Source organism: Leiobunum rupestre, chromosome 8 (assembly GCF_980474605.1).
Source record: "Leiobunum rupestre chromosome 8, qqLeiRupe1.1.hap1, whole genome shotgun sequence".
NCBI classification, from domain to species: Eukaryota; Metazoa; Arthropoda; class Arachnida; order Opiliones; family Sclerosomatidae; genus Leiobunum; species Leiobunum rupestre.
This window is the reverse complement of record NC_143391.1, coordinates 16,585,428-16,602,238: the sequence shown is the minus strand read 5'-3', so window position 1 is coordinate 16,602,238 and position 16,811 is coordinate 16,585,428. Positions and strand designations below refer to the sequence as shown.

Here is a 16,811-nt window from a genome sequence, read left to right as displayed (position 1 = left end):
ACTGGCGTTTGTTGCACGCCGCTTTGCCAATTCCGCGTCGTTTAATCCATCTAGACCCTGACTATCCATCACCATATTGTCCTTATTGCCCTGCTATAGGTGACATTTCACATATGTATTTATCATGCCCACTCGTTATTGAAGCGCTCAAACTATATCTAATATTTTTAAAATCCTTTACTGGACACAATCATTCACCCAACGATTACTGGTTTCTTTTACCACCGAAGAAACACGCCGTTTGTAATTACGGTTTTGTAATTTTTAAAGATGCCATCTACCGTCGCGGTCTCGCGGGTGATACTCTACGTGACGGCGCCTCTGACTTTCGTCCATCTCTTAACCGATTATTCTGTCAGGTTCGGGCCCGCTTCCTAAATAACATCCGTACGGAATATCTTTGGGCAGAGAACCATAATGCCATTCTAAAATTTGAGGCCACCTGGGGCATAACTGCCGCTAAATTATATACATTTATTTAAAAAAAACAGTCCCAATTGATACGTGCCTGTCTCTTTGAACACTAAACATTTTTTTGTTGTTTTACTTAGGAATTTAAGTGTTTGACCCGTGAATTATCTCGTTTTATTTAGCAAATGTTTAAACTTTAAAAATTGTTTTCGGTACAATATTTCTATAATTCATAATTCATCTCCATTTGAAACATGTGTGATTTTTTAGTAAGAATGCAAAGAATTATTAATTATCAGATATGTAAACTTGTCTAATTGATTAAATTGATTTAAAAACTCAACTCTCTCTCTCTCTCTCTCAACAGAAATTAAATGCTATTTTTGCAATGAAACGGGTCATACCCGCGATCATTGTCCCAAAACTCAAGAACATGTCGCCAACCCCAACGTTGAGGCCATGAACACTGAAGACCCTAACACCGCTCCTAAAATCATTGATATTTCTGACACTGCGTCCTCCATCTTGACCAAGAAGATCGACAAACCAATGGAAGAGGATCCCGAATCTTCGATCCCTAACTTGGACATGACCCCAATTGCCTCTAGTGTTGATGAAGATATGGACGTTTTCAAAACTCCAATTAATTCACCGACCCGTAAACATCCTCCCGGTTTCACCGTCCTCAATAAGAACAAGAGGCAATCGCCAGCCACAGAGTCTTCCGCTGGTCCCCCAATGAAACTTTCCATCATTGAACATTCTTATCCTAAAGCGAGGTCACAAAAATCTGCTTCTTCCTACTCCAGCGTCACTTCAGAGAGTGACCTGACGGATTTTCTTGACTCTGACTGTGACCCGAACTCTTCAACCTCCATTCCGCTCAGCGACTCGTCACTAGTTAGCCTTTTCGATGTGATGTACCGATCCAAGATCCCCATCCTTGTCCATGTCCGCCAGTACACAAACTCTCCAGTTGCTCTGATAAAGCAGCTAGAAAGCATCAGAAAGAATGAAGCCACCTACCGAAAGAGTCCTCTTTCTAGGATGTCTAAACAGGCCATCTACCAGTGGGAGCGTAAAATCATGAAAGAAGTAGTAGCGGAATCGTCTAACTAATTTTTATGGGTATTTTTTTTTATTTTATTTTTTTTATTTTTACTCCGTATTTTACAAAATTTTATTTATTTTTCTATGAACTGGTTAATTTTATTTTTATTTTTTATGCTCTCTATATATTCCTTAAATGTTAGGGGCATTGGTACCCCCGAGACCAATACTCGCGCGCGTTTATTTATTCAAAATTCCTTTCCTGATATACTTTGTCTTCAAGAGACTAATGTTAAAAAGGATTTTGGGGCGTCATACCTCTGGAAACACTGGTCGTATTCTTTCGAACACGCTTTTGCTTCTAAGAATGGTTCTGGTGTTTCCATCGGTGTGAAGCCCCAATTCCTCCCTTTCGTTCGTGAAGTCAAAATTCATCTAAGTTATTTGGTTTATATTCGTTTCGAATTCACCCCTCAAAATTTCACACACGTATTCTCTGTTTATATTCCGTCTAACAACGATCAAGTTGCGTTAGACGTTCTTGATCATTTAAAAGTGCTAATTGAAAATTTACCTGTTGGCGAATCTGTTATTTTAAATGGTGATTTTAATTGTACTCTTGATGAAACTCTTGACCGCCGCGGCTGTATCGACCGTCGCGTTAACGTTTCGCAGACCCTCCGTTCCCTCGTAAACGGCCAGGATTTGCAAGATGCTTTTAGAATATTTCAACCTAATACTCGTTCCTACACTTGGACTTCCGTCCCTCAGCGTGGTCGTGTCTTTCGGGCACGCTTAGACCGTTTTTACGTCGACAGTGCCACCCCTGTAAGAACGTGTGTTCACGAAGTTTGCCCATTTTCAGACCATTGCCCAGTTATTTTACGTATCGCCAATCCGCTTTTGAAAGTTCGGTCTAGACCGGCCTTTTGGAAGTTGGATGTTAAAGCGCTTGAAGACCATGACTTTGTCAAAGACGCTAAAACGTTTATTCGCGATTCAGTAAATGAACAGGCTTCAACCACCACTAACCGCTCTTGGTGCCAGTGGTGGTTTGACGATTTTAAACCGAATGTCCGCGCGCTTTGTCGCGAATTCTGCAATTATAGAGCTAATTTAGAACGGTCTCGTTTACGTGAACTGCAACGAGAAGTTCACGCTTTTAACGACCCAGAAAGCCCCGATGCCAAAGAACTTCGGTCTCAATTGAACGACTGCCTGAATAATCGTGCCAAGGACGCGCTCTTAAAGTGTCGAATGACTCATGTTGACCAGCCCTCGGCAGATTTCTTCCGTTGGACTTCGCGAGTATCCTCCTCTGCGAAGCCAATGGATAGTGTCTTCGACTCAAACGGTGACTTAATCTCCGATCCTCCACGTCTACGCGAAACTGTCATTAGTTTTTATTCCGATCTCTACTCTAATCCCAATTCTAATTCTGCTCCCGCTTCCGCCTTACCTCCATTACTGCAAAATTTACCTAAACTCTGTCCGGATTCCGCTGAGTCCCTCAAAAATCCGTACTCTTTTACCGAAATTTCACGAGCCCTCATATCTCTGTCTCCAGGTCGTTCTCCCGGTCTAGACGGCCTCCCCGCGGAATTTTATCTAACCTTTTGGGACGAAATAGGTCAAGCTTTATTCCAAGTTTACCGTGAACTCCTTCGTGATATGAAAAATTCGCCATACATCAATGCTTTCTCGAAGTCTGTCATGTGTCTTTTGCCAAAGAAGGGTGACCCTCGCGATATTCGTAATTGGCGTCCCCTTTCTTTGACAAACGTCGACTACAAAATTTTCGCTAAAGTCCTTGCCCTTCGCCTTAATAAAGTTCTTCCTGATATTATCTCCCCCTCTCAAACTTATTCGGTTCCTTCTCGCACTATTTTTGATAATTTAAACGTTCTTCGAGATCTCATTGATCTCGCTGACGCTAAAGATGAACCCCTCGCTTTCGTGAATATAGACTTCGAGAAAGCATTTGACTCTATCCTCCATGATTCAAAACTCTTCTCGCTTTCGGATTCCCTTCTGAATTTTCTGTCCCTCTTGCTATGCTTTACCGCAATTCCTCTTTTCATATCAAAATTAATAACTCGCTAACCCCATCTGTTAAATTTAATCGTGGCATCCGCCAAGGCTGTCCCCTATCTGGCGCTTTATTTTCGATCGCTATTGAACCTCTACTTCGCTTAATTGATCTTCAACTCGCTCGCCCTAACGAATTAGTTCCTCACCAAAGTCTAACTAATGTCACGTATGCTGATGATTTAACCGCTCTTCTGCGTAAAAACGTGGAATTTACAATCCTAAGAACGTGTCTTGACACATTTTGCGTCCATTCTGGAGCGCGCGTTAACAACTTAAAAACCGTTGGCCTTTGGTGCGGTATGTGGCGTGGTCGCGTTGACTCCCCATTAGGATTTTGTTGGTCGTCTGACGGTCACAAATTCTTGGGGGTCCACCTTGGTAATAGTTCGACTCTCATTTAGAAAAATTGGAGTGACCTTGAAGAGAGTTTCCTTCGCGTTCTCGCGCGTTGGCGTCCAATAAAACCTCATTGCTCGTTATATGGTCGTGTCAACATCGCCAATCAGTTGGCTGCCAGTGTATTATGGCATAAACTGAAAATTTTGAACCCTCCGACTGATTTTGTTGATAGGTGCCAAAAAGCCCTCGAAGCGTTCGTTTGGGACAAGGTTCATTGGGTGAAAAACGAATACTGTCTTCTCCCTAAGCAAGTTGGTGGCCTAGGACTGGTTTCAATTGCCGAAAAAATTCGTAGCTTTCGCCTGGCGAATGTTGCGAGCCTTCTAGAAACGGACCCCTCCCAACCTAATCATGTAACCGCTTCAGCTTTCATTCACGGATTATCTCATTCCCTTACTACTCATTTTCTCACTAATAAGCCTCACCTTACCAATTCGACTTTTTATAACTCTTTATCCGAAACTTTCTCCAATCTTGATTTTAAACTTTCTCTTGAAAATTCGAGCGTGGATGTTTTGTCAAACATCCCTCTCTTTGATAACCCCGCCATCACTGACTCTGATAAGACCCCCTTTTTAGGTTTCCTCTTTAACCGGTTTGTCCGTGATGGAGTTTCCTCTGTCATGGATCTTCTTGACTCTGACTCTCTATGGTGGCGTCGGATCCCAAATTTAGTTTCATCACCCGAATCCGTCTCCCGCTTAACTGTTAAATCTTTCAAGGCTCTACAAAAAGGCGTACTCGACGCTTTCCCTGATATTTTTGATAATTTCGGAGTTCGAGATAACTTCATTTTTGGGGGATCTCTTTCTCCCACTATCGTTCTAAATTTACCCGGTTCTTGTCGCACGAACCTCTTTCTTTCTGGTATTGGTATCTCTCGACTCGCATACTCCCACCTCATTCGCACCACTAATTTTCCAAATCCAATTTTCCCTTCAGACCTATCCATTCCAATCCCACCAAAATTCTGGAGAATAAACACTATCAGTCCTCTATCGGCTAGTCATGAAAACGCAACCCATTGGCGTTTACTTCATGATGCCCTTCCCGTTCCAACACGACTGCACCATTACGACCCTGACACTTATCCAACGCGCGACTGTCCCTTCTGTCCATCTGTAGGGAACGTCGTGCATATGTACTACTCTTGCCCGATTGTCACGACCATCCTGATCGACGTTCAAATACTTCTCTCAAAATTGTTAGGCCATACCCATAGTTCCCATCATTATTGGTTTTTAGTTCCTAATTTTCACTCCCATCGCGCTTGCAACCTGGCCTATGTTCTACTTAAAGATACGCTGTATCGTAACGGTCTGCGAGACGGGTACGCCAACAACTTCTCCCGTCCTTTGCCTGAGTTTATAAAGTTCATATTTAATCGCTTTCGTGGTAGATTCATCTCCCGAATTAAATTAGCCTACTCTTTTGCCCAGAAAAATGATAAAATGAAAGAATTTAATTCTACTTGGCGTGTCATTTTGAATGAACTTAAAAAATTTATGTAATTCGGTTGTTATTCGGAAAAAATGTTACTCTTGCATATATTTATTCGTTTACTTTTAATTTGTTATTGTAACCTAAAATTTCAAATATCTGTCTTATCATTGATTAATTTCACATGAAAATGTTGTAACTCTTAAGCTTTTAACCTAAGAAATGATTTGATGTTTACATTTTGAAGAATTTGTAAAAGTGATCACTCATGTAAGGACATAGTTGTATTTATTCATCACTATTTTGTAAAACTAACTATGTTTTGGCTATAATAAAGCCTTTTTATACTCTCTCTCTCTAGGCGAAACTGTAGATCAAGGTCATATGAAATTCTTTTAAACGTGAGTAAACCAATGAAAATGCTTATGTTTTTAATAATTACGACTGTTTCTGAAAGTTATGAAAATTTTATTCTACGATAGTAAAAATAAGATGTGTTACGTAACGTTTTAGTGAACCCTTCCCCCCCCCCACGTAACAATTAGTAACGCTTGCACAAACCCCCTCTCCCCCCCTACCGCGTTACGTAATTTGTGACCAGCCCCTAAAAGGAATCAATAACACAGCGGCAACGAATCAAAGTCCTAAAACCGCGCTCCCGGTTCAATTCCCGACAAAATAAAAACAAGTTCACAAAAATTAAAAAACCAAGTTCAATAAAAAATATCCACAGATATTGTATTCATCCGTTTAGTAAAAAAAACCAGCCTTATCATAATGATTCCTTTACTTTAATATGTTCCCTAAGGAAGTCAATGGCTCGGCGGTGAACTATCCGCATGGTAACAATGCGACCCGTGTTCAGTTCCTGATCACGATCAAATTTTACATTAAAATACTTAAATATTTAATTCAATATAAGATTAATATAATTTATAAATATTTAATTAAATAGCAGATTAATATAATTTATAAATATTTAATTAAATAGCAGATTAATATAATTTATAAATATTAAATTAAATATAAGATTAATATTATTTATAAATATTTAATTAAATATAAGATTAATATAATTTATAAATATTTAATTAAACATAAGATTAATATAATTTATAAAAATTTAATTAAATATAAGATTAATATAATTTATAAATATTTAATTAAATATAAGATTAATATAATTTATAAATATTTAATTAAATATAAGATTAATATAATTTATAAATATCAAAAATGATGTAGAATAAATTATAGTACCTAACGTTATAACTTCGTAAAGGACATTCGCCAAAGCGGTTTCCGAAAAACATCGTAACTTAACAAGCGTCGGTGGCTTAGTGGTTAGAGTATATCTCTTGCGCACAGCAGACCCGGGTTCGTCGTAAATTGCTACTAAGACGAATACCGTGAACAATTGGACGTTGATCTATAACTAGTTTTAATTATTAATATAAGAAGCCGTATGCGAATTCGTGAAATGAAGAATTTAATATCGTTGTTAATTAAAATCTCAAATGAATATTTATTCAATTACATTCTTTAAACATATTGTCATTTCAAGATTGGTATTCTGTCTATAGAATGGGTGACGTAGGCCTACGTCACACTGGAATTACTCTATACCGAAGGTGAATTTGTCGTGGAAGAAATCGCTGAATACATTAGTTCTGTGGGAGAGTTGATCTTATTAAATTATTAGCTTACGATATTGGTGAAAACGAATTAAATTGGATAAAGCGACCAGAGGAATATTAAAATTAGTACTCGGAATTGGTTATTCATTATTTACGAATTTTCCAACCACGCATTTCGTTGAATAAAAGTGACATTTAGTATTTGTTATTTAAATAAATATTATTTAAATAACGCCGAGTTTATTTTATTAATGACTAAAAAATAATATAAATCAGAGCATTATATTTAATAAAGTCGACGGTAAATGCTATTTGTAAAGTATGATTTTTAAAATATACTTAAAAAAAACCTTTTTCAAAAACAACTCAAATTAAAAAAACCAAGATATAAAAATATAATATTTAGTATAGTCATAACGACTATATTAAATATGGTAGATAAAATAATTTAAACCAAATATTAATAGATTTAAATATCAAGTATATTCAAAATAAATTAAGTAACATATAGTTGCAGAGTTTTACTAAATTAGAAATTTTGGTTTCTATATTTTTAAATTTTCACGAAAAATGTCCAGAATGTGAAGATGAAGTTATAAGTAATTTTAATAATAAACTAACATGTTATATTACTGAAAAGATTTGAATTCAGGTTCAATAACACAGGACGTTTAATCATTGAAAATGAATGTGATAATCGTAGTAATGACATGGAAAACAAAACTTTGGTCGGCAGTAACAAAGCGAATTTTAGAACAAATAGGACGACTACATGAAAGTGAATCAGTAACGGGAAAAGTGAAGCATGCCTCTTTCAGAGCAAATTAGTAGTTTTGGTCAGAAAGTCCAGAAGAGAACCAGGAATATTTAATCATCGTTTCGAAAATTGACGCCAATAATTACAACGAAATCGATAACTTTTTAGTTTTTACTTTACCTTATTTTGTAGGTTTTCTTCAGTTTATCTACTTTTGGTCCTTCATTACTTTTGGTAGTTTGACAGATTTATTTTAGTCAATTTCAATTGATTTAAGACGATTGTAGTCCAAACTTATTTATTTTAAGTAAATACTGCTCTTTTTATCCAATTTCTTTCATTTTAGTCAATACCATTAATTCAACACGATGCTAGTCAATTTCATTTATTTAACTAAAATTCCGGTTGTTTAACTAAATTTCTTTCATTTTATTCAATTTTAATAATTTTTAGTCACGTTTTTGGCTGTTTTACCCAAATTTGGTCTTTTTACCAAACTTTTTACCATTTTACCCAATTATCGCCGATATTAGTTGTTTTAACCCTATTTTACCCAATTTTTGTCATTTGGACGAGTTTTGATTATTAAACCCAAATTTTATCATTTTGCCCAATTTTGGTCTTTTCACCCAATAATTGTGGTCAATTTATCCAATTTTTGACGATTTCAAAAGAAATTATTTGACAATACCCTATTTAGTTAAAAAATTTCAAATATTCCTTTATTTATCAAATTATTTGTCAATTTTACCCAAATTTGGATGAATTTCACGCAAAATAGTTCAAATTTAGCATTTTAGTTGAGATTTGAAATTTTAATTTTTTGATTTTTCGAGAAATGGGATTTTCAATGTAGATTTTTTCATTTTAAGTTGTCAAAAAATATTTTCGGTTGCCATAGCAAAACGGAAGCCCAGCGTAACTTTTCCCTTGGTGAAAACCCATGTTACCCCAAGGTCTACATACCCCCGAATTTCATAAAAATCGGTGATTAACACCTCGGGTACACTCCCCGTAAGTATTTGTTTCGAGTTCGTATATTTCAAAGGGAGCTTGCCTCCGAAAGCTGGCACAGTTTTGAAATTAAAGCCATTTTTGGTTCATGTATGTTCGTTATATTTAAATTTAAAATTGTGTATATTTGCCTCGTCATGATATTGTTCGCCATGTTATAACCTAACTGACTTGTTTGACATTTTGTTAGGTGAAAACTATAGTGCGGGACCACTCTAATTGAGCTGTCTCGGAATGACGAAGTTATCTCAGTCCCAAAGCGTAGAACGCCACCGAAGCTTATTTGGGAGACGAGAAAGACTTATTTTTCAATTCAATTTTAAATATTTATTAAATATTTCATTTGAAATAACAATTGCTGATTTGCTGTAGGGCTAATTTATGTCTGACTTGTAAGCCCTTGCTTCTCGTTCGGTGTTTTACAATACAAGCTCAAATAAAGAAGAAACAGAGCATTAATGAAATATTAAAAAGTAACAACAAAAAAATAATTAACAACAATGAAAAAGAAAATAAAATTAGAATAAATATTAAGATGTCAAATTCCCACTATTAAACTTAAGTGCGTGGTTAAAGAGTTTAACTCCATTATACAATATCGAAGTAAAATTTTTGCACGTCCTACAAAGTGGAAGTTTAAACATATTAGCTACTTTTGATATTAGCTAATCTAGTTTTTTGAGTTGTGTTTGGTTGCAATATTTTCCTATTTCCATGAAAGTCTTTATACATAAATAATAGTCACGTACTTGAAAAATATTTAATATCCCGTCTTTTATAAATAAATCTTTTGTATGAGTTAAGAAGGGTACTTTGTTTATTGTTTCTGGTGGGGGCCCGATATTCATCCACATTTTGTTTATCATATTTGAATATATATTTTTTTTTATTTTAATTCTGACGCGGGAAAATGCTGACCCGACTTCCCCGCCCGCGGCATAATCTTCTATAACGGCTTGATTTCGCTTTTAACTCAAGCTATATGGTCTGTTGATGAATGACCCATAGAATCTAATGCACTTAGAAACGACGATGGACGCTTCCCGAAAAAAACAAATTTGCGGTAAACTTCTCATTTGTCCCCATCGGCACCGGCCATTCTCGAAGTCGTTTATTTCTTAGGAACTTTGACTCCTTTAAGATACCGCGGCCCAACTTCTGTAGTTTGCCTTAGTTTTCGTATATTTTTTCTTTATACGTTTTATCGGGTTGTTTTTTTAAATTATAGTAGTAGTAGTTATAAATAAATGTTTTATTCAAAACCAGCTACTTATTCTTGGATTTCCCAATATTTCATTGTAAAATTGCTGAACGTTTTGAACCGCAAAAAAATATTCGTCAATGTATCATTTATCGAATTCAAGTATACCGAAATCGGCTTAGTAAATTATCGTCTGAAAACGGTATTACTACATGTATGTTTTGGTAATAAATCTATACTCTAAATGATATGAAGCACCTAATATACACCCGATACCAAATACAGATGAATCATTGTAAACATAGATTTATTTACTCAGAGAAACTGATCGTGAAAGGAGTGATGGCTATTGATCTATCTTTATCATATCAGAACCTGATCTAATCTCTTAAAGGCACTATATCACCACCCATTAAAAAAATAGAGTTGTAGTTCGTTTTTACATAGCGATGGCGCCAGGGTAGAAACGGACCTATTAAAGTTGGATCTAGGACATAATCCCCCCAAGACATAATCCCCCCGGACAAAGTCCCCCCAATATGCTTTTCTAAGACAAAATCCCCCCAAGTAACTACAAAATTACCTCCATAACTGCAGGGCTGGCGCTAGGATTTTCGGGCCCCAGGTAATTTTTACTCCAAAATTTGTTTTTTTTTTTTGGAAATAGTCAGATAATTTTAGTTAGGCACCCGTTCCGGCGGGCCCCTTTCGGAGGCCCGGGCCCGGGTAAATTTTGCCCCGCTTACCCCCCCCCCTAACGCCGGCCCTGCATAACTGAAAAAACAACTTACGAAAATTTTGCTTTTATAGGGATAAAAACCAGGGTGCGATTAAAATTCGAACAAATGTACCTACCCCTGTTTGAAATATCAAATTTAATTGGGAGGATTTTGTCCGAAACGTCAATTTCAATGGAGGGTTTTTGTCCGCAAAACGCAAATTAGGGGGATTTTGTCCGGGGGGGATTATGTCCCAGGGGGATTATGTCCGTATTCCATTAAAGTTTTGTTGGTACTCAGGTGGTTATGTTTTCCAGGAAGATAAGATAGTGCTTCCACAAAGCAGTGTTTGCCTCTAAAATTCATTTCGCTCTTCAGTGTCTTAGTAGAGCTGGTAGACTTTCTTAAATTGATGCCATTATAGACCCAAATAGTAGACGCTAATCTTCATAATTTACTTTTTTTCATAGGAAAATGGAATGGAGGTGGGGTGGCGGAGTGGTTAGCGCTTGCGCCTCGCAGCAAGAGGGGCCGGGTTCGATCCCAACTTGCGGCACTGGGTGAAAACTCGGAAATTCTCCTTCTGCGTTGAGTTTGCAAGTTCTCTCCCCACTGCCTAAAGGGGTCTTCGGTTTCCTCTGTCCATATAAAACTTGTTGGGGTTAATGGTAATAGTTAGTGTAAGGAGCTGTTGGCTCGTACGCATTGTAACCCGGCCCCACCTATCTGATTATTTTTATTATAACAACATTTACTTTTTTCATGTATACTAGTAATTCTTCATACTTATCCACTAACTAGCCTGATATTTAAAAAAAATAAGTTAATTTCAACTGTACACCTTAGTGTAAACTAAAACTATGCAACTCATTTTCATATTTCACAGTCATAGCAATTTGTTTTGGAATGAATTTTTACATATTGAACTATTTGAAGAACCCCTTAGTTGGTAGAATTTTTTGTTGTATTTCCGGTATACCCCAAAATTTCTACTAAAAAGTTAGAGTTGGAGAAATGAGAAGTTGGTGTTATGAGCTGCTCATTTCTCCAACTGCTCGTTACACCCACTCCTCAAGACACGAGGAGTTGGTGTAATTAGGAGTTGGTGTAATGAACAGTTGGAGAAATGAGCAGTTGGACAAATGGGTAGTTGGACAAATGAGCAGTTGGCGTTATGGGCATTTTGTAGTTGGAGAAATGAGCAGTTGGACAAATGATACTTTACCAACAATAATACTATGTTGCTGGCAGAATCTAGAGGATGTTCTTGGTTTCTGTTTAACTCTTTTATAATTTATAAACACCGTTAAAAAATTAGAATCATTAAAAAAATATTATACTATTAGTTAAATATTAACCTACATTCGGTTTAATTCAATGTTTTTTTAAATTTATTTAAAAATAATTTTTTTTTGTGGATTTTTCCTATCTGACTAACGTTAAATTTTGGTCGTAGCGAAACCCTGGTGGGAAAATATATACACAGTACATTCAGGCGATTGACAGGGCTGCTAAAGCGCGGTACGCGTGATCGAAGTTGGCCGTGGCTAAGGGAGTACCCTTTTTATATCGACTGCTTTTATGCCATTGCTAACTTGTCCATGTTTTTACATAATTTTGTAAATAATTGCAATGTCTGGGGGAACAATGGCTGGATCTTCAATTCAAATAGTTGGTACAGATAATCAAACTCCTCAATCCCCAGCACAAAATAATGTGGAATCCAGTAGACAGAATAACTTGCAAAGAATTGCGCAAAAGAAAGCGCATGTTAAAAGTTGGCCAAGAAGTAAAAAACTTGAGAAGCTTGCTGTCTATTCCTCCTGCAAAGTAAGTGTCAGATTATATCAATTGTATGTTTCTTCAATATTTTTGCTGCCTTAGGCTGATGATGGTTGTAAATGCAATGGGTGGAAAAATCCAAATCAGCTACCTGCACCACCTCGATTAGATGTTTCTCAAGTAGTGGCAAGCTTGAATGATCCTTGTAGGAGCTGCGGGCACGTTCTAGGAGCACATGTGTCCCATCTTGAAAATGTACCGGAAGAAGAACTTAACAGATTATTAGGAATTGTTGTAGATGTTGAAAATTTATTTATGTGTGTTCACAAAGAAGAGGATGCAGACACCAAACAAGTTTATTTCTACCTTTTCAAGGTAATCATTTTGAAAAAATGAATGATGTATTCCAATATCTGAAGATATCTGGTATTTAGTTATTAAGAAAAAGTATCATGCAAATGAGCCAGCCATCTGTTGAAGGACCTTTGGGAAACCCGCCATTTGAAAAACCCAGTATTGCTAAGGTCCTAAATCAAAATCACTCTTAGTCAAACCATTTTCATTCAAATTCATTTAGTAAAAAAACTTTTCTAGGGCGTCACAAACTTTGTCATGTATAAGTTTGGTAATCTTGCACAAAAAGAATGGCAAACTATGTATGAATTAGCAAAAATGTTCCTCCACTGTCTCAATCATTGGAAACTGGAGACCCCATCAGCTAGAAAAAGCCATTCTCCGAATGAAGATGTTTCTGCATATAAAATCAATTATACAAGATGGTTGTGCTATTGCCACGTTCCCGCCTTTTGTGACAGCTTAGCTCATTTTGAAACCACGACAATTTTTGGAAGGACTCTACTCAGATCAGTTTTTCAAACCATGAGACGGCAGCTCCTGGATAAATTTCGGGCGGAGAAAGATAAAATGCCCCCGGAGAAGAGGACTTTGGTATTGACTCATTTTCCTAGGTGTGATAGTTTTTCTTTAAAAAATAAGTTAAACCCACATGATATGTTTAGATTAATTTATTTTTGATTACATATAGGTTTCTCTCAATGCTTGAGGAAGAAGTTTATGCAGCTAGCTCTCCAATTTGGGATCCAGATTTTAAGCAACAACCCCCTGCATCAGCAAGCACCGTATCTACTGACAAATGTAATATATAAGTTGTCCAAACAGTTTTTCTTTCTCAATCTGAAAATTTTTTTTTTTGAAGTATCAACTGGATCCTCCGCCCACAGTACTCAAACTAGAGCTTTTGAAAAATTGACAGTTTCAACTTCCCCTGCTCAGTCATCAGAAGGCTCTTTTTCAAGTTATAACCTTAGCCCTGGAACAAATAACGTCACACGAATTTCTAAAGCCAGCAGCACAACTGAAATTAAAGGTACTAATTTTGAAATTATCAGAGTTGTAAACTTTAGTACCCTGTGTCAAAAGTGTTTAAATTTTGTAGCTGAAAAACGCCACATAGAGGATGTTCCTATGCCTGATGTAAAACGAAGAAAAATAGAAGGGGATCTACCTGAAGACACTATTGCAGAAATAATAGAATCTCTACATATTTCAAAGAAAATGATAGGTCCACTGAACAAAGTTGGTAATTATGATAAAGAAAAAGGTAAAATATTGAAGTCTCTTTGTTTTCAGGCTGCAGCTTTACTCGTGGATAATGTAGCGAGAGATGAGGCTGCAAGACAGGAAGAGAAGAAAGGAGTTATTGAGTTCCATGTTGTTGGAAACACTTTAACGAAGAAAGTCAGCAAACAATCTATGATTTGGCTAGTGGGCCTGCAAAATGTTTTTTCCCATCAGCTTCCTCGAATGCCGAAAGAGTACATAACCCGATTGGTTTTTGATCCGTAAGAAATAAGGTTCAAGGTGGTATAATTGAAATGTTCATAATGAAATTGTTACTTTTCAAGGAAGCATAAAACATTAGCGCTTGTGAAAGATAACAGAGTTATTGGTGGAATTTGTTTTCGTATGTTTCCAACACAGGGGTTCACTGAAATTGTCTTTTGCGCGGTCACATCTAATGAGCAAGTCAAAGTACATATTTTCACCTAATTGTGACAATTTGATGAATATAATTATGGGTATAATTTTTGGTTTTTCAGGGGTATGGGACCCACTTAATGAATCATTTGAAAGATTACCATGTCAGATATAATATATTGCATTTCCTAACATTTGCTGATGAATTTGCTATTGGTTACTTCAAGAAACAGGGTTTTTCCAAAGAAATCAAACTTCCCAAGTCTATTTATCAAGGCTATATCAAAGATTACGAAGGAGCGACTCTTATGGGTTGTGATCTAAATCCTAATATAGTATACACTGAGTTTACTTCTGTTATTAGAAAGCAGAAAGAGGTAGCCTGAATATTAAAGTTATACCATGAATTTATTTCAATAAATAAATTAATACCATGATTAATTTTCCCATTTATCAGATAATCAAGAAAATTATTGAAAAGCAACAAGAACAAATGACCAAAGTCTACTCAGGACTTACTTGTTTCAGCGATGGCGTCCGGCAGATACCTATCGAATCTATCCCAGGAATAAGTATGTTTTTCAACTGTTATATGTAAATTTTACCGATCTTGGTTAATAAGCTTTATTTCTAAGAGGAAGCAGGGTGGAAAATGGAAAAGAAAATGTAAGATACGTAAACACTATTTCCATATCAAATATATTAACATTTAATTTTTTTTTCAATTAAGAGCTGCTTCAAAACAAGAGAAAATGGATGCTGAAGAACTTTTCCAGATTTTAAAAACAGTTCTCAGTCAAGTAAAGGTAAAACGTCACTAGTTAATACAATAATTTAGTGTTACATTATTTAGCTAATTTTTGTCTTTTTTTTAAGGGCCACAACAGTGCTTGGCCATTCCAAAGACCTGTTGAAACTTCTGAAGCACCTGATTACTATGATCATATCAAATATCCCATGGGTAAAATTTTGTATTATTCTAGTAGAGAGGTTAAACCATTGCTAAGAAAGAAGTTAGGAGAACTTACAAGGAGACTACCCGAGGTGTAACACACCGATTTTGATCAAACTCAGTTGTTTGGTAGACCTTCATGTAACTTGAAAAACCCTGAAGGGAAATGTCTCCATAGACAACCGTTTTGCCATGGCAACCAAAAATGTTTTTAACAACACAAAATGGAAATTTTCCTACTGAATATAGCATGGGAATCTGACCAATTTTAAGGGTACCACCTCTAAAAATTTTAATCAATTTCGAACTTTTTCATCATTTGTATATTTATATTTTCTATTGTTAGCATTTTCAAAAAATTATTTTTTTACAGGGGAAATACCCTTAAAATTGATCAGATTCCCATGTTATTTTCAATGGGAAAATTTCCATTTTGTGTTGTCAAAAACATTTTTGGTTGCCTATGGAGACATTTCCCTTCAGGGTTTTTCAAGTTACATGAAGGTCTACCAAACCCCCGGAGTTTGATCAAAATCGGTGTGTTACACCTCGGGTAGTCTCCTTGTTAGTGTAGATGCTTTATTGTTTACAGTTTGGCCTTCTCATTTTCTAGCATGGGTTTAAGCTCTCTATTGCTTAACTTTCTACATTCTGATAATGAGAGTATATGCAACTGGAATATTTCTTCATTTTTATAGATTTGCGAACCATGTCTGAAAGATTGAAAAATCAATATTATGTCCATAAAAGACTCTTTATTGCTGATATGACTAGGATATTCAGCAATTGTCGAGCGTATAATAATCCAGATACCGAGTATTATCGGTGTGCTAATACTTTAGAAAGATTTTTTTTTAACAAAATGAAAGAAATAGGTTTCATTGACAAATAGTTTGTCATAATTTGTAAATAATGTATTTCATTTTGCGTAAATTTATTTTAAATCCAAGGTTTTTAATTATTTATTTTTATCGTTCTATTGGTGTAAACTGAAGAGTTTAAATGGTAATGAGTTCAGCCCAGAGGGTGTTATTTATTTCCCCAACTTTCCATAAGCCCAACTACTCATTACACCAACTGTTGAAGTAATGAGAAGTATTAGTTGATTTAGCTGATTATTGCCGTATTATTATTATTATTAATGAAGGGGTGAAGGGCTAAGGAAATGCCCGTTCGCGCACGTCGACCAGAGGTCCATTGTGCAAACCTGAACCTTAAGACTTAAAAAGTCCAATATCCGACACAAAACGGAGAATCCTCTTGGCCGGCATATTATAGAAATCAGAAGTTTCCAGTTGATGCATACAAAGATGCTCGAATCTTTGACCCGCGTATTAATCGCACCTACAAAGCACATGAG

At 36.1% G+C, this 16,811-nt stretch overlaps 1 protein-coding gene across 1 annotated transcript; it reads left to right on the top strand.

Moving 5' to 3' along the window:
* The first annotated feature begins 12,294 nt into the window (after positions 1-12,294).
* Positions 12,295-16,409, top strand: Gcn5 (Gcn5 acetyltransferase). The gene is made up of 15 exons (XM_090156171.1): positions 12,295-12,549; positions 12,604-12,876; positions 12,936-13,025; positions 13,096-13,469; positions 13,547-13,656; positions 13,718-13,888; positions 13,958-14,097; positions 14,152-14,363; positions 14,427-14,553; positions 14,622-14,876; positions 14,957-15,071; positions 15,135-15,165; positions 15,230-15,305; positions 15,376-15,460; positions 16,150-16,409. The coding sequence occupies exons 1-15, from the start codon at positions 12,352-12,354 to the stop codon at positions 16,341-16,343; spliced, it is 2,451 nt and encodes an 816-aa protein (XP_090012297.1). The 5' UTR covers positions 12,295-12,351; the 3' UTR covers positions 16,344-16,409.
* The last annotated feature ends 402 nt before the right edge of the window (positions 16,410-16,811 follow it).